The sequence below is a fragment of the Mustela nivalis genome (genome assembly GCF_964662115.1).
Source record: "Mustela nivalis genome assembly, chromosome: 3".
In the NCBI taxonomy this organism is placed as follows: Eukaryota; Metazoa; Chordata; class Mammalia; order Carnivora; family Mustelidae; genus Mustela; species Mustela nivalis.
This window is the reverse complement of record NC_139022.1, coordinates 163,443,278-163,468,712: the sequence shown is the minus strand read 5'-3', so window position 1 is coordinate 163,468,712 and position 25,435 is coordinate 163,443,278. Positions and strand designations below refer to the sequence as shown.

General features: G+C 36.7%; 1 protein-coding gene across 3 annotated transcripts in view; it reads right to left on the bottom strand.

The window, feature by feature from the left end:
* Positions 1 to 25,435, bottom strand: part of CDH12 (cadherin 12) — a 998,766-nt gene that overhangs the window by 22,385 nt on the left and 950,946 nt on the right. For all 3 annotated transcript variants that reach the window (XM_082725875.1, XM_082725876.1, XM_082725877.1), the window contains 2 exons: positions 19,080 to 19,333; positions 7,071 to 7,207 (listed from right to left, as the gene is read on the bottom strand). In XM_082725875.1, the coding sequence (XP_082582001.1) occupies positions 7,071 to 7,207; positions 19,080 to 19,333 (391 nt within the window). The remainder of the gene's footprint in view (positions 1 to 7,070; positions 7,208 to 19,079; positions 19,334 to 25,435) is intronic.

Below are 25,435 nucleotides of genomic sequence, written 5' to 3'. Positions count from 1 at the left end.
AGCATTGTAACCTCTAATAAATCCTAGGAAAACTACATTTTATTTATTTTTAAAAGGTTTTTCGTTAATGTTCCAGTGCAATATTAAAACCTAACAAAAGAGGTAAAAAACCTGTAGTCTGAAAACTAGAGAACACTGATGAAAGAAATTGAAGATGACACAAATAAATGGAAAAACATTCCATGCTCATAGATGGGAAAATTTTCTTTCTTCAAAAATTTTGAAAGGAAGTTAGAATTGATAGGAACTTATGTCCCTCATAATATCCTCCTTAGGGCTAAGGAGTTTTATAGGAGCAAAGAAAAATCATTGGCTTTATTCATAGTTCTCTTCAATGTAGTACACTGGAATTCCATATAAGATTTCATTTGACAAAGTATCCTAATGACCTACAAGTATGAAAATTACAGATCTATAATTCCATACTTAAAGGTGAGAAAACGTTGGTATAATTCTGCCCTACATTTTTTATTTTATTTATTTATTTTTTTGGTCAGACCCACGACTGGAATCCAAGTCTCATTATGCTTTTCACTGCTCCATGATATCTATCAACTAACTCAGAGACTAAGGAGGCACACCACCTGAGATCTTCCCATGTACATGAAAATACTTACTTTTTTTTTTAAGATTTTGTTCTTTGTTGGACAGACAGACAGAGTATAGGCAGGCGGAGTGGCAGGCAAAGGAAACAGGAGAAGGAGGCTCCCTGAAGAGCAGGGGAGCCTGATGTTGGACCAGATCCCAGGATCCTGAGCCGAAGGCAGTTGCTTAACCAACTGAGCCACCCAGGTGACCCCAAAATACTTAATTCCAAAGAGTAATGCCTATGCTATTATTGAGGTCATCATACTGTGAGAGATCCCATTTACATTCAATGGTCAAAGTGGTGGGTTTTTTAAAATTATGTATTAAATATTCAATAAATACCAGCCAAATAATAGGATATTTCCAAGGACCTGTGAGAAAAGTAGTTGAAAATGTTTTGAAAACTGCAAAGCATTGACAAACACAGGGTTCCTAGTATGTTAAAATATGCTGGAACGGGTAGTCTTCCTTATTTAAAGATGACATCTGCTTTTGAATAACTATCAGTGTTAAAAATTTAATTTTGTGACTATGTACTAAATTGCAACTACAATAACTTCAAGAATGAAGTCTTAGCTTTTTATGACAAAAAACTGAATTATAATGCAAACTGAACAAGATGCAATGAATAAGTAACACAAGCTTTCTTCTTTTCTCTTTAAATCAGTTCATTTTGAAATTACAAGTTAAGATAAACCATATCTAATAATAGCTCTGTTCAATTACAGTAGTATGATCTGAATCTAGACTGAGCAATTCATAAAGAAGATTTAAATTATTCATATATATCTATGCTAAAGTCAAATATTACTTTCTATGCTGTTGGTGACAAAAACTGATCTCTAAAGAAAAGGGAACCTTAAAAATACCACCAATCAATTTTCCCCCCAATGGAAACACTAGAGAAAACATATCATTAATTTTAAATATTTGTAATAACATAAAGCCTTAGATATTCAGAATTCCTTTAGAGCAGGAACTGCTTCATATTCATCTAAAAACCTCCAGAGTTTAACACAGAGCCTAGTGCCTTCTAGCAAATTGAAAATATCAATGAACAAATATTCTTTCAAAAACAGACTAATGTGAGAAGAAAGTGGGTTCAGTACAGCTGATAAAACAGGAAAGGTCTGTGTATCATGACCCACTGGTACCACGATCGTCAGCATATTTTCCTTGAATTCTTAACCCATGGTCAGTAAGACCGTAGGTGCTGTTTCCCACTTCATATTAAACTCTCTACAATTTTAAAAATTCTTCTCAAGTGACTTTAATCTAACCACAGAAATTAGTATTTGGAAAGCAAATAAAACCCATTATTGATTTGATGAAAAAAAGAGGTGATTTTATACTAATAGTTAATAGATGTCAGTACACAATCAAATTTCTGAAACATGCCAATTCACTATAGAACTACAGTAGATAAGCAGTCGAACAAGTCTAGATAGATAGATAATAGGTAGATAGATGATAGACGATAGATAAAGGTCAAGACTAACAAAAATTTTTTTCTTTTTCTTTTTCTTTTTTTCTTTTTTTTTTTTTTAAGATCTTATTTATTTATCTCACAGAAAGAGACAGCGAGAGAAAGAACATAAGAAGGGGGAGTGGGAAACGGAGAAGCAGGCTTCCTGATGAGCAGTGAGCCCATTGTCGGGCTTGATCCTAGGACCCTGGGATCACGACCTAAGCCAAACTCAGATGCTTAATGACTGAGTCACCCAGGTGCCTCATGGACTAACAAAAATGTCCACTCAATTTTATGTACATTGCAAATGTATAATTTTCACTATTTTGTACTCTATCTATGCATATGAAAATCACATTGACTAGTTCAACTAATAACTTACTTAAAATATATCTAATAAACTTAGGCAAGTGACTAATTGTCCTTGTGAAATTCTGTTTTGGAGTGAGAGAGTCCAGGATTCCATCTTCTTTGGTCACCATGCCTAGTGTGACACGGAGCTACAATGAACTATCTTGGAGCTTACATTTTCTCACACTCACAGTGTGGACCATAACACTCATCTTAATTTAGTGCATATTAAACTAGTAGAATTCTTTAGTTTATTATTATTATTATTATTGTTATTATTTCAGAAAAATTAGATGCTTTCTTCTCATTTGGTCTAAGAACATCACTTCATGGTTAACTATGCGGCATGCAGATGAAATTCTTCAGAAAATTCTATCACAAAATCCAATTCTTTATGTTTAAACCCTTTATCATTGAATGACCACAATTTGGTCATTTATAATCTTTCACAACTTCCCCTTGGAGGTTGTTTAAGAACACCCTTAAATTTGAAGTCCCTGGAATTAACCATAATTGGCATTGTTATAATTTACTAAAATTCTCTATTTTGGTGAATTTCTGACTGCTCTTACACTTTAATATCCTTAAGCATAGACTTCAGTCTCATTTTTCTCATAACTCACAACAAGCTGTGTTTTGCACATAAATGATATTCTATACAAACTTATGAAAACACATGTATGAATTTATGTTTAGCTTGAATTGTATCTAGTAATGCCAGAGTTTAATTTTTCTGTACACATGAAAATGTTATCATTTGCATTATTGTGAAGTAAAAAGAAGTTATAACAAAATAGCTCTATATACCAAATAACCTCAAAAAAATAATTACCCAACAATTCAATCCCAACTCATAATGATATGCTTGCATACAAAGTTTTCCCCAAATATAGAAGTTAGGGAGTCATTTCACTGACTTTTGACCAGTTTTATAATAAATGCAAATAAATGGATAACTATTGACCAAGAAAAGTAGAATTGTCTTCTGGTACCATTTGTTTATTTCACAATTATATAAAATATGTTCTAAGTCTTTAATTATCTTTGCCTAATGATAGTTATTATAGTAATGCTGAAAAAAAAACTGGAAACATTTGTGTACTGGAAGCTTCTGATAATTTGAAGAAGTGAAGTTTTGGAACTTCTATCTTTCTTAAAATCGTCAAGATTAGTATCATAAAAAAAGCAAAGCAATGAAGCATAAAAGGATTATTAGAAGTCTAATAAAATTACTTGGATCTCCAACTATAGCAACACTGATTAATGACTGTATTTTAATTAATTGGAAGTTGTTCAATCATTGTAACATTTCCTTTGCCTGAGATTTTTTATGTGAGGGTCAGGCCAAAACACATGCTAGTTAAATCTGCAATAAGGTATACTTACATAATTTTTTCTCCTTGGCAGTATAAGTGTAAATTATTTATTTCTCAGTCATTCACCATGTGGATAGTTTCCTGCTCAGCTGGCTAGTTTGATCAATGAAAACAGCCTTATGCATTAGAATATGAATAAATTTTACTTTTAAGCTCTGTGAATTCAAGCAAAATAAAACCCATAATAAGCTATTCTTATTGTAAATCTTTAATTACCATGTGGTATGCATTCAGCCTCCTTATTTTTCACATGGATACATAGCATTTACCCCAGCAGACTTCCTTGGGGTCTGATATCTACACAGTGGTCTTGGAGTAGGTACTGGAACAGCACAGGGGTACCTATTTTAGAAATGTTAATTTAACATCACTCTTACACTGATAAGATTTATACACACACATATAGGGATAAATGGATAAGGTATATATTATGTGTCTAAGTCCCAGTTCTGCATATTTCCCAGTAAGGACCAATATAACTACTGAGAATCCACACACAAGGCTTTTCTAATTTGCATTTAGGTAAAAACTAGAGCTAGCATATGCCCTAATCATATTGACAGCTAAAAAAAACCCCCAGATTTCTCTAAATGTGAAAAATCTAAAATTGAGACTCAGTGACAGGTGCTTCTACTGCAAAAGTGCATACACCCTCCTTTCATTGTCTAGGTGGACCAAGTAGAGTCTCTGACGAGGTACCAGCCCCATTACTATCCCACCCCCGCACACACACCATGGTGATGGTCTGGGTGGTCTACACAGCCGCTGGGGAGAAAGAGAACTTCCTGAGCCCCAGGTGATTAACGAACTATCTGCAGACTCTCATCCTGAGTTAAGATATGGAAGACTACTATTCCTACTTCAAGAAATATGGTTTTTGTGTCTATTAATAGGAAGGTTTAGGTAATATTAAATAGTTTTTAATAAATAATCTTTTGTTATGATTAATATGCCTTTGGCAATATTTGAAGAGACTGTCTCTGCTTATTTGTCACTTATTATGTGCAAGCCATTAGAGTGAATGGTTCAGGGAGGTCTTACACTCCACAGTTTAATTCACATTCACCACATTTGCCAAAGATCTTAGAAAACCAACGTTTATTTTCTAACCACAACCTTCTGAGCGAAATAACTCAAAGTTAATATGAAAGGAATAATGAGTAACAAATGGAATAGGATATGGTATAGGAGGGGGAAAAAGGTACCAGATGTGAAAGGAAACCAGGAAAACACCATAAAGAAAACGGGTGTCCTCTGAAAAGAGGAGACCTGCGTTCCGTTCTGATGATACGTCTGCTCAGGCCACTGACTGAATGATCCGCTCTCAGAGCCTAACCGAGCAAGGAGAGCAGATGTGAAAGGTGGTGGCGCACAGAGAAACCATTCAGTAGAACAGCCTGGGAAGTCCCTGTCCAGTGCGACAAAAATGTGTGAGTTTCCTCTGGGTCAAATGGGAACAACAGGAAGCTAAAATTGAGAAATCATGCTATAAACTCTCCTAAGAAGACTGTCCTCTCTATGCAAGGGGACCCTGGAATTAAGAGGTTGGAACACAACTTTGGATTCCCAAATCAAGTTCCTATGTGGCTAGGATGTCCAGAGCACCCCCCCATCAAATAACTCAAAGATCACATAAGAAGACAAAGTTTTGGCAACTGCCTTCACTGTCAGTCCCTTTTTAGCCCTAGAAGCAGTGGCAGCAATGCAGTATTCCATGGGCGCAGGTAAGAGAGACTCATGTATCTGTCCTTGCCTCTGACCTTTCCACTCTAATTCTCCAGCCAGAGAATCTATTCCCCCACCAGCGAGGGTCACTGTTTCAACTTACGATGTGCTTGACTTCTGCGGTCCTCTAGTCCTGTGTAACAACAAATGGCCCTACAATGCAGTTGCTTGAATTAATTACTGTTTTAGTCCTTCTCCTAGTGTTGTGAGGTAAGCATCCGGGCAGGGTTGGTCTGCGTGTATGTTCCATTTCACGGGACATCGGTAGAGGTTGCATTGTGGTATTCAGCTAGCAAATGGCCTGGGTTAGAGATCCCAAGACAGAGTCACCCGCATACAGAGCACACTGGCACATATGAGCTGAACTGCGATGGTCAACCTGACCTCCAGTGTGTGACCTCCCAAGTACGGCAGCCTTGGGGAAGTCAGTTTACTCCCATGACAGGTCAGTGTTCCAGTGAACAAGGTGGACACTGCACGTTCTTTTACGTTTGTCTTACCCTTAATAATCAGAGTAATGACAACATCATGAAATCAGCTGAAGATACCATTAAGGCCTGAGAATAGGTGGCTGACTATTCATGTTTGGAAGCAATTGTTGAAGATAAACAAAACTGTTTAATATTTACACCCCATTGAATTGAGACTGAACAAAAACCCCTTAACAGAAGCATTCACAGTTAGCTCTCCCCTGCATAGAAAAATGAAATTAACTGCCAAAGTATGTGTGCCAGATAAACAGAATAAAATGAGAAAGAGACAAAATGAAAGATGCTCAGAAGGGATTTCCCCAAATCCTTCAAAAGACCGTTAGCAGGTGGATGGGAGAAAGCACTTCCTTGTGCAGACAACTACATTGATAACCACCCACCCTGCCCCAATCTGTCACCTTAGGAAGTCGGGACAGTATCCTAGGTTGGCCAGACAAACATATTGAGAGCTCTGTCACTCTCAGTTTAGAGGAGTCTCTTCTGGACCAAGCAGAATTCAACACAAGGGATCGGTCTTAACAATCCTTTCAATTTTGAGTGACTCCTTAAAGAAAAGCACTTAAAGCTCCTATATATGGCCGTGACAATCATTTAAAAAAAAAAAAAAAACATTAAAATTACATTCTAAGGAAAGAAGAGAGAAGGAAGAGGGTGATTTTAAAAATACTCTCTTCAGTTTCAGAAATGATTCCAGAATGGGTGATTTCATGTGAGAATTCTTTCCTCCTGCCTGGCCTCAGGAGCTGCTGATATTGTCTGTGGAGGTCCGGTGTGGAAGGGAAGTTGGAGTGCCGGTGGGGGATATTGGAGGGCACAGCGTGGAAAGGGATGAGGTCACACAATGAAATGCGCTGCTAGATATTCATGCCAGCCTGCAAACAGGGCTCATTGGCAGCTGTCACAATTCCTCTGGACTTAGGCTCTGAGGAAAAGGAACAGGTTTCTGAGTTTCCCCAGGAGACCACTCAGCTGTCAGTACAAAAATGAAAAACACCTCAGCAGGGACTCGTTCAAGAGTGTTCAATCCAAAGTATTGCAGTGCAACATTGATTCTGTCCATGCCATACTTACTAACTTTACTCGCAATTATGGAGAAATTATACTGCGCGGTGCTTTCTCTGTCTAGTAATTCATTAGTGGCGATGGTTCCTTCGGTTCCGTCTATTGTAAAGGAGCTGTCCCCATCACTCTTCCAATCTATGAAGTACCTGTGTAGAAAGAGAGTGGATGCAAATGTGCAATGATTACCCATGAATCATAATGGCAGTCGGGCTAACTTGACACAGTTTCTTATTTTTCTCCCTGCAGCTATTACCCACCTTGCAATAAAGAAGAGTGTCAATGACAGCTTCTTTATTGCAAAGTCAGTATGCTCAAGGGGAAACTGGAAATAATGAAAGATTTAGTACTCCTGCTGTTCATATTATTTTAGGGTCTTGACACCTTGAAAGCTCAGCAGAGACTAAAATTCTAGAGCTGACCATGGGTTTCCTTAACCTACTGAATATTAAAACTTTTCCAAGCAGTGAAAGATTCCATGGGGGCTGTGAGAAGATCTGGGGAGGGGGAACCGTCTGAATTCAGCTGCAAAGAACACAGGCCAGAACAGACGTAGAATCTTCATTTCCGCAGATAGAGAAAGAAAAGAAAAATCATATTGTGGAAACTAAGGGGCAATTTTGTAATTGACAATGTGGCAATTGTACAGAAGTATTTTCCTCAAACACGTATGAAAGAGCCACTGTTGTTTAATTACTCTGTGTATCAGGACAACTTTCTAAAAAATAAACAAAACAGTGAGCTTAGCTAATAATGCTTCTTTATCTTCTTTATTAGTTTACCTATTTGCTAACAACAGATGTTGCCTTCTTTATGTGCAGCAGCCGGACTAAAACATTCATTAAAAAAAAAAAAAAAAAAAAACAGAAACTGAATTTATATAAATCTTTATATAGCAGATATACAGAGTGAACAAATCTTTTTCCAACACATATTTTTATCATAGTAATAAAATTTTTGAAACCTTAGCATGTACCAGATACTGTTCTATATACTAACACGTATTACCTTACCAAAGTCCTAGAAAAGCCCTAAAAACTAAGGATTATTCATCTCCCTACTTTACCAATGGAAAAACTGTAACACAGAGATACTAAGGAATCTGCCCCAGTTCACATAGTTGGAAAATTTTAGAGCTGATCTTTGAACCAGCTTATCGATGTTTACTGTATAACTATCGTCCTGTAATCTTACCATTTTTAAATAGGACATTTTATGTGAAAGGGCTCTGCTCATCAAAAGGCTCAATGAACGATATATTTATCACCATGACTCCAGCCTGGAAATCAAAGTGAGGTCAACAAGCAGACAACATCAGGCCAAACAAAGTTAGCCAAGTCATGTACTTCAAAGTAGAAACGTTAAGATACCTAAACTACAAAGCTCCCACATGAACCCCTAAAACACAGAGCACGGGTACACATGGCCAGGCCCGGTTTCACGCAACCATATTTTTGCTTACCTCTTACTCACTGTTCTCTGGCATCTAATCTTTGGCTCTGTCATCTCATAAAGTTTTGGTACATCCCTTCTCTGGATGTGATCATCTCAGAAAGTTTCCTGCCTTCTGGAGTCCTACTGAAACTTATCTGACCCTTTTCTACTCCACAATACACCTTCAGGATCTTCCTACAGCTGATCAGACTGCAAGATGGTGGCTCTAGCACTAGGTCCTGGAATTTCCCTGACGTCCTGTCTTTGTGTGAGGGACTAAACCCTGGGTCTGACTAAACCGTAACCGTGAGGCAACAACCACCACTTTCCATTGTGATGTCCTGCCCAAGATAGCAATTAAGAACTGGCCATCAACAAAACTGGAAATGAACTACTCCTATCTTTCCTAGAATTTCCTAGACATTTTCAGAGGAGACATGACCATGTCCTAAAATGTCTAGATCATTTTTCAGGAGATAAGTTCTCCCAGAGTGTAGATCCCATGTTTACTCTAGGTTTGTCACAGCCCACAGCCAACCTAAGGCTAAAATTATATTTTAATTGCAGTTAATCACAACAGTGTAATAATGGACGTCTAATTTGTCCTCACACACCAGTGTAAATGAGCAGAACCCTGAAATACAGAATTTGAATCACCTTATGTTTATTTGGTAAGTAGGTAAGATTTAATTTTTTAAAGGTGTTTATGATCTATATATGATGAAACAAATGTATAGTTCATTTAAGTATGCAGGCACTGTTGCTAAGAAACCTGTTTTAACAACTGAATAGAAATCAAAAATTAACGCATTAACCTAATCTGTGCAGACCACTTGAGAGAGTACAATTTTATTACTTTTCTGTAAATGAGTTTTCAGAAATGCCTTAAAAAGTTTTCTTCTCTTCATTAGGTAAGCATTCTCCTTAAAATTGTGTCTTTTAATTTGCCTAATAACTTTCTCACAGCTAATGGAAAAGCTAAATTCTCAAACACATTTTGTAAAAAGTACTTGATGGTACCGAGTTACTCTAAAAAGTATTACATCTCATTCCTTAAGCAATAAAGATGTAGGAGTAATGATTCAGGTCAAGGTAGGAAACTTTTTTTGTAAATGTGATAATAATCATAATCTCTTCCCTCTGTCTTCTCTTAGTCACTGGTTGTCTTTTGTTGTTGTTGTTTTGTTTTGTTTTTTGTTTTTTTTGTTTGTTTGTTTGTCTTGGGGAAGATAATTAAATGAAAGTAAATTCAGTTCAATTTATTTCCACATTTTATTAAGAACCTAAGTCACATCCAACAACACTAAGATTATAATTGCTTCATCAAGAATCACAATTACATGCTTTTCTTAGGAATCCTAACATTTCTTTCAAACATTTTAAATAGCAGTTGCCAGTTTCCTATTAGCTCCTCTTAGTTTTTGTTTTTGTTTTTTTTTCCTAATCCTCCTCATTCTAACTTTTCTCTTAGTAAAATTAACAGTTATGGATAGTTTAGAGAGCTTCTCTTATCTGTTTGATGTGAAACTAAACATTTTATAAAATTATAATGATTTAATAAAGGCATAACCTTTGTGTCTTCAAATTTTTCATTTGGAAGCACATAATATGATTAAAACACATCTTTAAAGAAAGGTAAATGCATCATAATCTACAGTTATTAAAAAAGTTGTTATATTTTTATTTCCCTCTAGTTAATTAAGATTTTCCTTTTTTTTTTTTTCCCCTTAAGGGGAAAAAGGGTTTTATTTATCTATTTGAGAGAGAGGCAAAGGTGGCATGACAGAGGGAGGGGCACCAGGAGAGGAAGAAGCAAACTCCTTGCTGAACACATAGCCTGACTTGGGGCTCCAGCCCAGGACCCTGAGATTATAACCTGACCTGAAGTCAGATGCTCAACTGACTGAGCTACCCAGGCACCCCAAGATTTTCTCATTTTCTCAAGTCATTTTTACATAGTCCTATATGATCTCTTGACTTGTATCCATTTATGTAACTGGATGCTAACTTTATCTTCCCCCAACATTTTATACCCAGACTTTGGTTTATTCTTCAGAGACTCTGAAGCAGCTTGCTCTAGCAGGAAAAAAGTAAAGTTTAGGCAAATAATAATCTAATAAACCCAAATCTAATTTGGGTTTAGCTTCAATATTAAACTGGTAGTCTCAGTTTTCTCATGTATTTTTTTTAAAGATTTTATTTATTTACTTGACAGACAACTAATATCTGGACACTTAGCCATTGAGATTTCCTTTAGTATATCACTAGAATAATATAAAATTTGTTTAAAAATAAAGCAAACTCATTATTGACTCTCATGATCCAATCCACATGAAAATTAGATCTGTAAGTTGGTATTACAGATCTATGGAGTGTTGTCAATAAATTCTCAGTTATGTCTAAATCTTATAAGAACTGTGTGGTTGTTCTAGAAAAATAAAAGGTACTGAATCTCAAAAAATATTTTACCAAAAAATTATTAATAAAACAACTGTATAATTTGGTATTTGTTTTTTTAGCCTGACAAATGTCAATATTGTCATAGTTCAAGTAAACATTTTTCAGATTTAGGTAGTGCCTGGGTGGCTCAGTCAGCTCAGGTCATGATCCGGGGTTGGAGCCCTGCATCAGACTTCCTGCTCAAGGAGGAGTCTGCTTCTCCCCTGCCCCTGCTTGTGCTCTCTCTCTCTCTTTCTCTCTCTTGCTCTCTCTTTCATGCATGTGTTCTCACTAACAAAATCTTTAAAAAATAATAATTTAAACATTTTTCAGATTTAATTAAAGTTGTTGTAAGGTTTACATCAGGGAAACAGATGCAAAATGTTTAGAGTACTTTCAAGTATCTAATAAGGTCCATAGCTACTATATCTTAAGGAATTGAATATTGTATATTTTTACTGACTTGTTTTGACTTTCTATCAATTTTGTTCAATAGGCTACTGAGAACTATGATATTTTAATTATATTTTCAGCAATCTTAAGATTAAAAAGCAGCTCAAACACTTAGATGAGTAGCTCAATCACACTGAAGAAGGGGAGCTATTAGTTTGACTTTTAGAATCCGGCTGCTTATGGTTAAATCTTATTCTCATACTTATTGAAGACATAACTGGATCTTCCAGGGCCTCAGTTTCTCTCACTGTAAAATAATGTCATTTGTGATATTTATTAATTAATTTTTTTTAATTTTTTTTGAAATATTTTATTTATTTATTTCACAGAGAGAGAGATCACCAGTAGGCAGAGAGAGAGAGAGAGAGAGAGAGAGGGAAGCAGGCTCCCTGCTGAGCAGAGAGTCTGATGCGGGACTGGATCCCAGGACCCTGAGATCATGACCTGAGCCGAAGGCAGCGGCTTAACCCACTCAGCCACCCAGGCACCCAAGTTGTGATGTTTAAACAAATCTGGCCAAAACACTCAGCTCAAAACCAGAAATAAATTAGTTAGTATGATGTCACTGTACGTTGGGGCATCTGGGTGGTTCAGTGGGTTAAATGTCTGGCTTTGGTTCAGGTCATGATCCCAGGGGCCCGGGATGGAGCCCTGTATCAGTCTCCCTGCTGGGTGGGAGGGTGCCTGCTTCTCCCTCTGCACCTGCCCCCCACCCTGCTCACACCAGTACTTGAGTGCTTGCTCTCTCTCTCTCTTTCAAATAATAAATAAATAAAATCTTTAAAAACTGATGTCACTACATACTGACAGCTAATTGTCACCACAGCAAATAAAAGTCAACCTGTCCATCTGGTACATGTTATTTTCAGTAGCTCCTATTTTACTGATTGTCCACGGACCGGTCATTTGAGGAAAAAAAGCAATGAGTTTAATCACAAAGGATCTTCTCACTCTTCATAGCAAGTTAAGTTCTCGATCAACAACATCTCAAGTGAATTATTCTTAATCATTCCATTGGTGTAAATTCAGAGGGAATGCTTCTTTCATTTCCAGTGCAATCAAAATAAGCAGGGAATTGTAACCAAGGTGTTGCCGCTCTTTAATGTTGTCAACTAGAGACTAGATCCAATCGTAAATGGAGATTCTGAGGGATAAATAATTGGATATGAACATGTCTGAGGCCAATATATACTCAACGGTCTCACTGCGGGGAGTTTCTGGCTCATGGCTCTCCAAGAAGATTAAGGAGAGATTATTAAGGAGAGATTAAGGAAAGATTAAGGAGAGAACAAACATACAAATCCAGTCACTGATAGGTTATACAACCTACAACAATATTAAGGAATATGAAAGTAAAATTCATCAAAACTCAACTTTTCTTTTTACCTTTGTTCACACAATTACATTCCCTTTAATTAAAGTGGCTTTTCAATCTTTATTTCATTCCCTTCATCCTTGACTTTAAAGAATTCTTGTATGTTTTGGAGAAAAGTCCTTTATCAGACCAGTTTTTTGCAAATATATATACTGAAATTTGCACTGTGAATGCTAAAGGAAAGAGATAAGGTAAGCAGTGCTCAAAAAAGGATTAACTGATTTATTTTAATGAATATTTTATATAACCTTAGAGATAAAATGTTTTCTCCCAATTGCTATCTGAATATTAAGTATTTTCCAAGAAAACAGGCCATAAATACAATATTGGTTTGCTCTCTGCTAACTAATAAAAACTAGAATACAAAAGAGTGATTAGAATTACACAAAAGGAGAAACTGGACTCTACATAAAGGAGCATTTTTAAAGGGCACTTAAAGAAAAATAAATAGTGTTTTAGTCTCTTTATCAGAAACTATCTTTCACAAATTACTTTCTTAATTCTAAGTGGAGACAACTGACATTTAAAATTGCTAAGACAAAGCACCACCAAAAGATATATTGTCAACTTTGAGATCACTTGAAGGATGCAGGGAAAATTCAACACAAAAATGTTAAATGAAAAAAATAAGAGATATTGTGTACAAATAGTAGACATGGAAAAGCAGATGGAATCTGATGGTACGGAATATTTCAAAGAAATTCAGGGAAAAAGTACAAGGAAATGTGGAATTTAGACACTACAATAGCAGCTTAATTCATTAATATATGGGAAGTTTGCCCTATTTAACATTTTTATTACTGTGATGGGTTTAGGACCCCCAAGAGAATTATCCGTCCAAAGTTGATTTTTGTATGGTATTTATGATGCTTACTTGCAAGTGTAGTGATGACATTTTGCTTCCATTAACTCCATTTATAGAAGCTAAAGAACTGAGAAACAATTTGGAAAAAAAAAAAAAGAAAGAAAGAGAAGGAAAGAAAAAGAAGGAAAGAAAAAGAAAGTATACTCTTGACTCTATTGTGCTAAAATAGCAGAGATTGAGCCCTAAACAAGCAGGTCTTCAACCTTTTAAAAATCAAAGAGGCCTATTATTATAGATGATAATATACAAATATATATAAATATTCAATATGTAATAAATGTACATATTATAAATATTTATTTATATATGACATATAGATATTAATTAATTAATTTCAAAGAGAGAGAGCATGCAGGGGAGAGGCAGAGGGAGAAGGAGTGAGATTGCTCAGCTCCTCAGTGAGCACAGAGGCCAATATGAGGCTCAGCTCTCAGGATCCTGAGCTCATGACCTGATACTAAATCAAGAGCAGGTTGCTTAACTGACTGAGCCGTTCAGGCACCCAAGACCAATTATATTTATATATCAGGTCTGATTATGGTCATTTCACTATATAGTAGGATAAATTTATCAAGAGGACTTTAAAATAAAATTAAATTTTGTATTTAGTATGTGAGAGAACAAGGAAATATCCCCAAATCTCAAATATCTTTTCATTTTCTGCATTTTGGAGATGGTGGCTAAAAAGTGAATACATATTTATCTAATGAGCAAAAAAATGACAGAATATGGTTAATGTCTCTAGTGAACATAAAAGATAAGAAAAACACAATATTGGGAGAACGAAGTGAGTTAAGTATGGGCAGTGAGTATCCATATGGTTTTGCCACCTAAGACGGCAGAAGTTGAGGATGAAGGCAATGAAGTAGAGGGTGAGAAACTATTGTATGGAGGGAATAGAATTGCGTGAACAAAGGTAGAGAGAAAAGTTGAGTTTCAGTGAATCTCATTTCCAGATTTCTTAATGCTGGTTCTGAGCCGAATATCACTTAATGCTATATCTGAATTGTATATGTTTATCAGTTACTTGATATGCATATCTGTAATCTCTCCTTGATCTCTTTGGGTAGTCATTAGCCAGAAACTCAGCAGAAGCTACTCCCAATGAGATAATTGAGTATATGTAAGCTTTAGATAGGGTCTTCTCAAGTTACTCATCCATCAGAATCTCCTGCTTACAATGGGACCTATCCTGTAGTTGAAAATATTAAAGAAGAGCAACACCTTTAAATTTCCTGCTTATTCTGAATAGTATTCATAGAACTCAACAAATTGAAAACAAACAACCCAATTTAAAAATTGGTCAAAGACCAGGACAAATCTTACAAAGGAGTTACACAGATTCCAACTGAGCACATGAAAAGATGTTCCACTAAGTCATCTAGACAGCAAGTTATAACAACTATGAGGTACCACTACACACTTTTTAGAATGTCCAAAATTTGGAATAATGAATACCAAATGCTGGCGAGGATGCAAACAACAGGCACTTTCAGTCATTGATAATGAAAATGAAAAATGCTACAGTCCCTTTGGAAGACAGTTGAGCGGCTTTTTACAAATCTAGGCATGCTCGTACCATATGGTCCAGCAAATGCAGTTCTTGGTAATGATACAAAGGAGCCGAGAATTTATTTCCATATAAAAACCTGCACCTAGATCTTTATACTGCTTTATCAGTAATGGCCAAGACTTTAAAGTAATGAAGATATTCTTTAGTTAGTTGAATGGATAAATAAATTATTTTTTTTTAAGATTTTACTTACTTATTTTTGAGAGAGAGAGAGAGAGACTGCAAGGGGAGAAGGAGAGGGAGAGGGAGAGAAGCAGACTCCAAACTGAATGTAGAGCCTGATGTGGGTCTCGATCTCATAACCCTGAGATCATGACCTGAGCCAAAATCAAGAGTCAGCTGCTTTGGACACCTGGGTGGCTCAGTTGGTTAAGTGTCTGCCTTCAACTTGGGTCATGACCTCAGAGTCCTGGGATCGAGTCCTACATTGGGCTCCTTGCTCAGTGGATAGCCTGCTTCTCTTTCTGCCTGAAGTTTACCTGCTTGTGTTCTCTCTCTGGCAAATAAACAAAATAAAATAATAAGATAAATAAGAGTCAGATGCCTAACAGACTCAGGCACACCACGTATTTAAAATTTCATTCTACACTTAAGTGACTACTATTGTGAATATCCCCCAACTCACTGATAGTGGGCACACTCACTCCATTCATTTGATGAACTAGAAATCATTCCATGAATTATGTAATAAGAGCCAAAGGATATAGATCATTAGAAGAGATGAGAAGCAAGAAATCCGCGTATCCAATGGCAAAGGCTAGAAGAGTAAGGGAGACAATAACTAGAAATTACACTAGGGACAGGGGGACCAGTCATGGTCTACTTGACCCTTGAACAACAGGGGTTAGAACTGGGCAGGTCCACTAACACATGAGTCTTCTTCGATATAGTACAGTATTACAAATCTACTTTATCTTCTTTATGATTCTCTTAATAACATTTTTATTTCTCTAGCTTACTTTATTATAAGAATACAGTATATGATAGATACATCATATAAAATACATGTTCATCTGCTGTTTATGTCATCCGTTAGGCTTCTGGTCAACAGACTCTTGGTAGTTAAGGTTTGGGGGAATCAAGTTAGATGTGGATTTACGACTAGGCAGAGGGTCAGTGCCCCTGAACCCCTCCCTCCACATCGTTCAAAGGTCAACTACAGGCATTTGAAGGCATTACTCCTAGCCTTTCTTCAAAATTGCTTCAATCCTTGCTTAATGCCATTGTACTCTGGTTCTTTGCTGTGCTCAGTGATAATAAAATAATATTAATAAAATACCCACTGGCATGGAGTAACAGGTGTAAAAATAATGAATACTGTTATGCTGAAAATAAAAAATAAATTAAAAAAAATTAATACCTCGCACAGCAAGCTGTGAAAAGACAGTTAAGCAAAGGAAAACAAAACAAACAGATCGTACCTAAACATGTCAAGTAATTTCACATTCTGATGCTTATTTTCGCAACATATTTTTACTATCATTCTTAAGTGAGCCAACATGTTTTCAAACCAAAAAAAAAAAAAAAAAAGATGATTCATACCCCATGTTTCCTCAACTGACATGATTCAACCTTATTGTTTACTCCAAGGACATGGAAGTAAGACAGCTTTCACGTTGATTCAAAAGCAGCTCTGTTTTTTGACAACCCCTCCCGGGGATCAATTAGATCCATCTGTGTCTACAGCTTAGTGAGTCAGGCTGCTACCCATTAGAAATGAGACTAGTACTTTATCCCACATAAAGTAGCTCTTGTCAGACTCCAGCTCGGGTGACAGTAACTACCCCCCAACCAGTCCTGTATTTCAAGGGTATCTCAAAAATGTAGCCTTCCTGTATTCCTCACACCAGGGTCTTAACTCTAAATATGTTATATTTGCAAGTCTGTAACCCTCACCTTACCTTTGCCAGGTGGTAGTTTTACTAATACACTTTCTGATTTTTTTTAATGTATTGCATTAAAACCATATTTTATTAAAATTTTGATTCTAGCATGCTTTTATCAGTCTTGAAGGATGGAACATACAGTAAATTAAACAACATAGAATGTTCTCTAGATACCGTTTCTCTGTGTGCCAAAATTCTCATTTGTTGAACCATAAAGAGTTTCAGTCCATATTTATTTGCCTTTTTATTACTTTCTTTACAGCCTTCCATATTTCTTCCATAACTGTTTATACGCTTGAAATTACCTGTAAATCTACTCACCAGGCATTTTCCACTTTCACAATTATCAACAACACGCTCAGGGTCTCAACTATAGGACTGAATGAATGATAACGGGTTAATAAGTAACAACTACGCGTGGAGCTGATTGTTGAAAGCCTGGCGATGCATACGGGCTTCTGGAGTTCAGCTGAGAGTGAATCACCTTGTCATACGGACACATACCACAACAACTTAAGAATCCAGTGAGTAAATTAGCCAGCATTCGATCTGACATGTAAGGGCACTCAGTAATCGCCTTTTTTCTTCTCTTTCCCAAAACAAATGTGTTTTTTTCAGAGTTCTGTCTTGACCACTGACATGTTTCAAGCAGGGGGACACTCAGATCAGTTTGGAAGATAGATCCAGGTGAATACAAAAAGCAGAGCTTGACCGCGTCCAAGCCCTTTCCCGAGATTTTTCCTATATGCTATGAATGTGTTGAGGTTACCACTGAATGATTTATGCATTTTTTTTATTATTGCCCCATGGCATAAAATCTTTACATGTTCCCTATGTCAATAGTGTTTTTGTATTAAAAGCCTACTTTTCTCTGGTCTGATTTTCTATAGGAAGGTTCAACCCCTTAGTGGTGGAAGATTCAGAACAAATCACATATTTCTCTCTGTCTCTCCTCCCTCACTCTCTCTCTTTTTTGGGGGGTGGGGGAGGTGTTTCCCAGTACTTGTATACATGTGGGATGTGGACAACTAGCAGGGAATTTAAATGTACAGAAGAAACATAACAGAATCAAAATATTTTGCACGATCTAGGGCACTTGGATAGCTCAGTCATTAAGCTTCCAACTCTTGACTTCAGCCCAGCTGGTGATCTCAGGGTCGTGAGATCGAGACCCACATGGGGCATCACACTCGGCATGAAGTATGTTTTTCTTCTCCTTATCTTCTTCCCTCCTACTCCCTCCCTTCCTCTCTCCTCTCAAATAAATAAAATCTTTTTAAAAAATATGTTGCAGGATCAATGTATAAGTGAGAAAAAGGGGAACCCCACAACGTTTCAGTAGTAGTGTAAATGGAATGTATGGGTTTGGGGTAGGAGGAGAGAGAGATTATTTTTTTACTCTATTGATGGCTTTGTTGACTCACTACCCAGTAGTCTTCTTTCTTTCAATCAATAGGAACTCTTCGTAAAGTCTGGGCTTTGAACAATTCCATAATTCATCTTACCCCAGGACTGGCTCTAATTGCTTTCATCAGCGGACACGATCGTCCGTGAAAAAAAAAAAAATGAACTCCAAATTGCAAATGGTAAAACCATCTCTTTCAAAGACTAGCTTTTGGTAAGAGATAGAGATTTTAGAGTAATTGAAAAACGTATTACATGTCCACTCTATTTTAAGTACTTTGAAAATATATCATTAACCTTGGAAATCATCCTCTGAGATTGTATTATAAAATGCCTTTCATAGATAAAAAATTGAGACTGGTTATCTGGAGTGCCATGTCCAACATCACACCACTGTCGGGCGCTGTTACAGGGACGGGCAGCAGATGTTTTTGCTCCAACCTCAAGGCTGCTCACCTAATACTTATCGCGCAAAGGCAGTGGATTTTCAAGTCTCCTATCACTAAATGGGAATCATTCACCCAGGTTTGGACACTAGCATTTTTTTCCCCCTTTTTCTGACACACAAAATAAGAATGTTTCCACTTCTTACCTAACAGCACTACTGCCCACGTCGAGGTCTTGCGCGGTGACAGCTCCGATGATGGTCCCAATTGGAGTGTCTTCGTAAACCTCCATGGTGTAGAGCGGTTTGCTGAACACCGGGGGTTCCTCCACATCCAGCACGCTGATCTTCACGGTGGCCGTGTCTTTAAAGGGGCCCGCGGAGTGAAACCTGTGGTCAAGGTGAACGTTGGAGGCCTCTACTTTGAAAGTATACGCCTTCTTTGTTTCAAAATCTAATGGCTGTAATGGGGACACATCAAAAATGAAGAGGGACATTCAGGCAAATTGTGGCAAAGTTGGTGAACACGGTTTCAGGGCATTTACAAGTTAATACCAATTTTGTCCTGCTTTCAGAATTTTTAATTACGAAATATTTTCAGAATGACCCACTTGCACAATATTCCACGTAACTTAGAAAGATAATCAGCTGCATATATTAAAATGGTATGTATGTGAACATACGGGCTTCAGTAGGACATTTATTTTCATAGTGAAAACAAATTTTAAGGGAGGCATTTTCTAATCTTATACAATGCTGACATCTAGTGGAAGCAAGCTGTAGTTAAAACAGAATAAAATTGAAATTGGATCATTAAGACCCTGTACATTCCAGTTAAAAATTTGGTACAACAAAAATAAATAAATAAATTCTTCTTAGCTTGATGATAATGTCAGTTTGTCAAGCATTTTTGAATATTTAGGTCTTTTCACTAAAAAAGGACTATGTCAGGATTTAAAACATACATAGTGGTAATTACACAAAGCATTTCTGTCTCTGCTGTTCTCAGCATTATATATATATAATTTACTAGGCAGTGTAATGGATATCGTCAGGATATTTAACAATAACTTGAACATATGTGATCAAATTAATGAAAATTGTGAAATATAGTATTTGTAAGTCATGAAGTCACTGATTCTCTATTTTTAGCTTTACTACTATTTCTTTTCACTTTTATGCTGAGTATTAGTTTTATGTTACCAATAACTGAAAATATCATATTCTGCATATATGGTATTGCTGAGGTGTTTTATATAAACTTTAAGGTCAACAGCTCTGACTTCTCTGAAAATATCATATTCTGGATATATGGTGTTGCTATGGTGTTTTATATAAACTTTAAGGTCAACAGCTCTGACTTCTAATCACCTATGGAAAACCAAGACAACATGGAATTAACATAGAGACTTCCAGGGTCCTTTAAAAGTTTCTGTTTTCTAGATTAATTCTCTCTGATAAGACTCCAATGACTTGCTAATTGCTGTGTCAACACATCTGTTTTTTGCTTCAGCACACCTGGGGGAAATAAAGGAAGGATATTTCTCTCTTAAGGACAAGATTGTCTTTGTAGGCATTTTCTCTGAGGATGAAGAAAGAAAATTAAAATATTACTGTGAAATACTCCAAAACTCTCACAAGTCCACGGAGTTTATTAGAGCAAACACCTCCTAGATGTGGCATTTAAGTTTTGCTCACAATAATTTTCATTCAGGGGAATCCTTATTTGTTTTCCCTGTAATGATTCCTCTATTTTATCCAATTCACCAAATTTTTGTTGGAGCTCTTATCTGCTTTCTCCTCAATGTTCTCTTTTACTTTCCATATTTTTAGTTATTTGCGTATTCTATTTGTATAATATTGATAGTCTTCCATTTCCATCTCTTTTCTGTTAGGAATTACAACTTTAAGCTGGTAACAGTCAAGAATGGCGCGTATAATGCACCATGCTTGATATTATGGCTAAGGCTGAATGGAAATAGAACATCATGAATTTTTGTAAATGCTAAATGCTCTATGAATGTTTAATATAATTTTCCATCATAGTGACCCCATCATCATCATCTTCTTCTTCCCCTCTTCTCCCCTCCTTCCTTCTACTCCCTCATCATCTCCTCCTCCTCCTCCCCCCCTCCCCCTCCCCTTCCTCCTCCTCCTTCTTCTTCCCTTTCTCCTCCTCCTTCTTCTTCTTCCTTCTTCTTCTTCTTCTTCTTCTTCTTCTTCTTCTTCTTCTTCTTCTTCTTCTTCTTCTTCTTCTTCTTCTCCTTCTTCTTCTTCTTCTTCTCCTCCTCCTCCTCCTCCTCCTCCTTCCTCCTCCTCCTCCTCCTTCCTCCTCCTCCTCCTCCTCCTCCTCCTCCTCCTCCTCCTCCTCCTCCTCCTCCTCCTCCTCCTTCTTCTTCTTCTTCTTCTTCTTCTTCTTCTTCTTCTTCTTCTTCTTTTGGTGACTTTTATTTTCTAAAGTAAAACTACTTTGACTTTAACACCTTGGATTCTTTAGCTTACAAAGCAAATTAAGCTGTCCTACCTTATAAGTGCTCCTTTTTGTGGTCCTAGAACACAAGAGCTAAAACCAACTGCTTCCCTTTTCCCTCTCTAGTTTCTCCTCGACATTAAAATGCTCCTGATTATCGCAGGTTTAGGAGAATTCATTCTAGACAAGATCTACCATTTATTTACCTACTTGATAACATGCCACACCCAACCGATGGACTGACACCCATTTCAAAGTCCATTTCAAACCCAGAAATGGAAGGAGAAGGCTGAAAATTTTCCACACTTTTTCTTTGTCCTGATGACAGGATATCAAGACATAGTCTATGCCTTTCCAGAACTTCGGACCTTGCATAGCAGGCAAATATTTGGTGGCCAAGGAGTGAGATGAAATTGTTTGTACACACAGGCTATTTTGAGACTGGAAACTTATATTGTGCAGTAATCAAAGAATTAAAGAACATTCTAAAAGAAATGCCATAACAATATCCGAGATGGCCTTCCTTCTTCATGATCCTGACCCTGGAAAACGCCATTTTATAAAAATGAATAGCTCAGAAACAGCAAAGAGAATCAATACTGACCTCTCTGTAGCTGACTGTATCCAAACCACCTGGCTATCTACCTCTACTTTTGGGGGTTGAGGCTGGTGGTGCTGAAGGAGGAAATTCATCTAACTTTACAACCAACGAAAACTCTAATATTAGCATTAGGTATAGAACAAATAGGATTATTTTTTATTCTTAGAAAATTAATCATCTTCTATGCCAGAATTCCATTATTAGGAAGTTGAGCTAATTTGGCTCTTGCAGAAGTAGAAACCTTTATGACATTGCTTGGGGTCCATTTGATTTTATGAACCTTTCTAGAAAAGTAAGGAAATGATTGATTTAAAAGAATTTAATTGAGTAACTCCCTGCTTCTAAGGGTGTTTCAAGAAAGTAAATTTAGTAAGACTGGAATTTGCAGGGAACAGTTGACATTGTAGGAAGCTGCGTGGTAAGAGAGCTAACTATGGGGAAACACAATATAATATATTTTAATTGTTCTTCAGAGTATCAAGGAGGAACTGGGCAAAGATCACCTTTATTGCATCTTTATTTTTAGCCACTTTCTCAGCTCTTACTTTGCTGGATACCAGGTCATGGAAAAGTACATAAAATATTAATTGCTATTTTTTTTCCATTTCGAAGAGGAATAAGAAATTTTGCCCTAAAATGCAAAACAATAGTTCCCTAGGATTTTCCAGGCCTCAGCACGGGTCTAGATGAAGCTGTGTGGAAACGTAGATATATTTTTAGGAATTTGAAAAACAACAGCTTTGGTAGAATTCCAAGATGTCCTCAAGATTTCTCCCCATGACCTGCACTCTTGTATAATTCCCTTCCCTTGACTGTGTGAGCCACCTGTGAATTGCTTCAGATAGCAACCCAGGAATTCAAGTTTTATGGAAAAATAAATGATGCAACTATAACAAGGGGTCTTCTTCACATGGGGTTGAGTTCACTAGAAAGAAGATTTTACTTGAGGGTCGGACCTAATCATGAGAGCTGTTAAAAGAAAGGCAGTACAAATCACTCCCCCCCCCCCGGCCTTGAAGAAGTAAACTTGTGAGGGTAGAAGCCACCTGGCAAGTGCCTAAGAGACGCCCACAGGAGCTGAGTGTGAAACATGGCCAATATTTGGCAGGAAATACAGCCCTCCGTCATAAAGCCACGAAGAAACAGACTCTTCTGTTTCTTCAGCAACAACTGGTAAGCTTGGAAAACACTGTAAGCTTCAAATCAGATCACACCCCAGCCTACATCTTGATTTCAGCCCAAGAGATTTCGACGGAGGACCCTGTTATGGCATTCTCTGACCCTCCATAGTTGTGTTTTCATCACACTTACTTTTCACTCCCCTCCATTGGTTCAATTTTTATGATTAACACATATCTGTATTATTTCTCCAAGAGAGTACAGTCTTCACTCAACGGTATGTATCCGTAAGTGATTAAGACTCTACTTTCTCAATCATATAGTGGCTCTTACTGGTCAATGGAAGGGAAAAATTTTCAATCAGTGCAAATGAGTGACAGCTGTACCTGTATCCAAAACAGGGTTGACGATTTTCAAGACCAGAAGAGAACAGATTCATACCAGGCTGAACCACGATGAAAAGGCAAGAAGGATAAGATCTTGGAAGGGAAGGGAAGGGAAGGTACAAAGATAACACTTTCAGACCAAGGGCAGAATCCCAGAGGCATTTTATTCTGTCTTTCAATAAACATTTCTGGAACATCCATCCATGTTCCAGACATCATTATTGGCGCTAGAACCAAGCAGACAAAATCATTCCCTGAAAGGAGTTTGATGTCTTCTAGGACCTGATGGACAACAGTAGAGAAGTATGCAAAATACGTAGCACATTGGGTGTTAATAAATACTATGGTGCGAAGTGTAAAACTTGGGAGACAAATGTGTGTTCTGTGTGTTGGGGGTAGATGGGAAAGTTTGTGTGTATCCTATAGCCATTGAGGAAGGAATTCCACTCAGTAACTTGCTAAAAAGTATGAAGTAATTATTTGAGGGATAATATTGAGGGATAAAAGTTGTTACATTATAGGTGAGAATGCCTGAACAACAAAGGGGAAAAAAAATCAAATGTGGCCATTTTTAAAACCTGAATTTTTGTTTTTGACAAATTTCAACATCACCTGTTTTGAAATTTTTTAAAAAATTTAAAAAAAAAAAACAACAAAATGACCAGACAGAAAAGTACTTTCTAAATAAAATGATTAAAGTGAAGAAACATATATTCCATTAAACTTAATTCGAAAAAAATTTGTCACAGAACTATTTTTTAGAAACGCATTTAATTTTTCCTTGCGTAAGTTACATTCTGGGTTTTTGCGCACTCCAAATTTTTGAGAGTTTTAATGAATTAACTTAAGAATCATGGGCATTATTAGTTTTACGCCCCTATTTTAGTGGCAATACTTTTTGGAACAAATTCAGTACCTAATTCAGCGACAATTCAGTAAGACAAAATAAAACAAAAAAGAACATTAAAAGAAATTCTAGCGCTTCTAGTTGAGAATTTTGGGTAAGATTTTCCCTAAAAATGTAAGAAGATTTAAGATTTAAGATAAGATTTAAGATTTACTTAAGATTAACTTAAGTAAAATACATGTTTTATAAGCACACACAGTATAAATCATGATTATCTAAGGAGGCCGATTATCTCTTGAACTTCCCAGAATAACCAATCTCACATTTTACTTCTAACATATATTCTAACAATAGTTACAACAGTTCATATGCTTTTCAAACAAATATCTTTTTTCTCTGAGTTTATTTCTCATTTGTATATAATTCATAAAGCATGTTAAACTTAGTATTGAGAACTAAAAAAAAAATAATGCATCATAAATTAAACCAGTAAACCAACTTAAGACATGTATCCTTTAGTCAACAAAAGATGTAAACATCCTGTATATTTCAGGCATTTCCTTTATCATGACAACAGAAATGTGGATACAATGAAGGCAGCTAAAATATAGTAGAAATAATCAGATATGTTTAAACCACAAATGCTATAAGTATCATAGGTGTTTTGACAGAAATGCTGACATATGGGGAGGAAGTAAGAAGTGATCAACTTCCTGAGGGACTCATGGAGGGCTTCGGTGTGAGGTATGGGTGAACACTGAAGAAAAAAAGAAAGAAAGAAAGAAGAAAGGAAGGAACCAATAAAGATACTCACGTGGGGCACTGTCTTCTATGCAAAAGGAAGAATGCATATTTGGTAGAAATTGCAGTGAATTTGATACAGGTGGAATGTGGCGTGTGTGTGTGCAAGAGATGAAAATTAAAAATACACTCTTTGCTCTGTATCTTACTAATGATGGAAACAAAAACAAAAAAAAAAAAAAAGAGGATTTAAGCATGAGAGTGAGAAGAACAGAGGACAGGCTAAGCTAAATGAAGACAAGGAAGGTGTCATCCTCCAAGAATAGCCATCGCCGTGGTAGGAGGAATAACCAAGGGCAAGTCAACCCAGTAGGAGGAGAAAGAGGGAAATTTTAACCC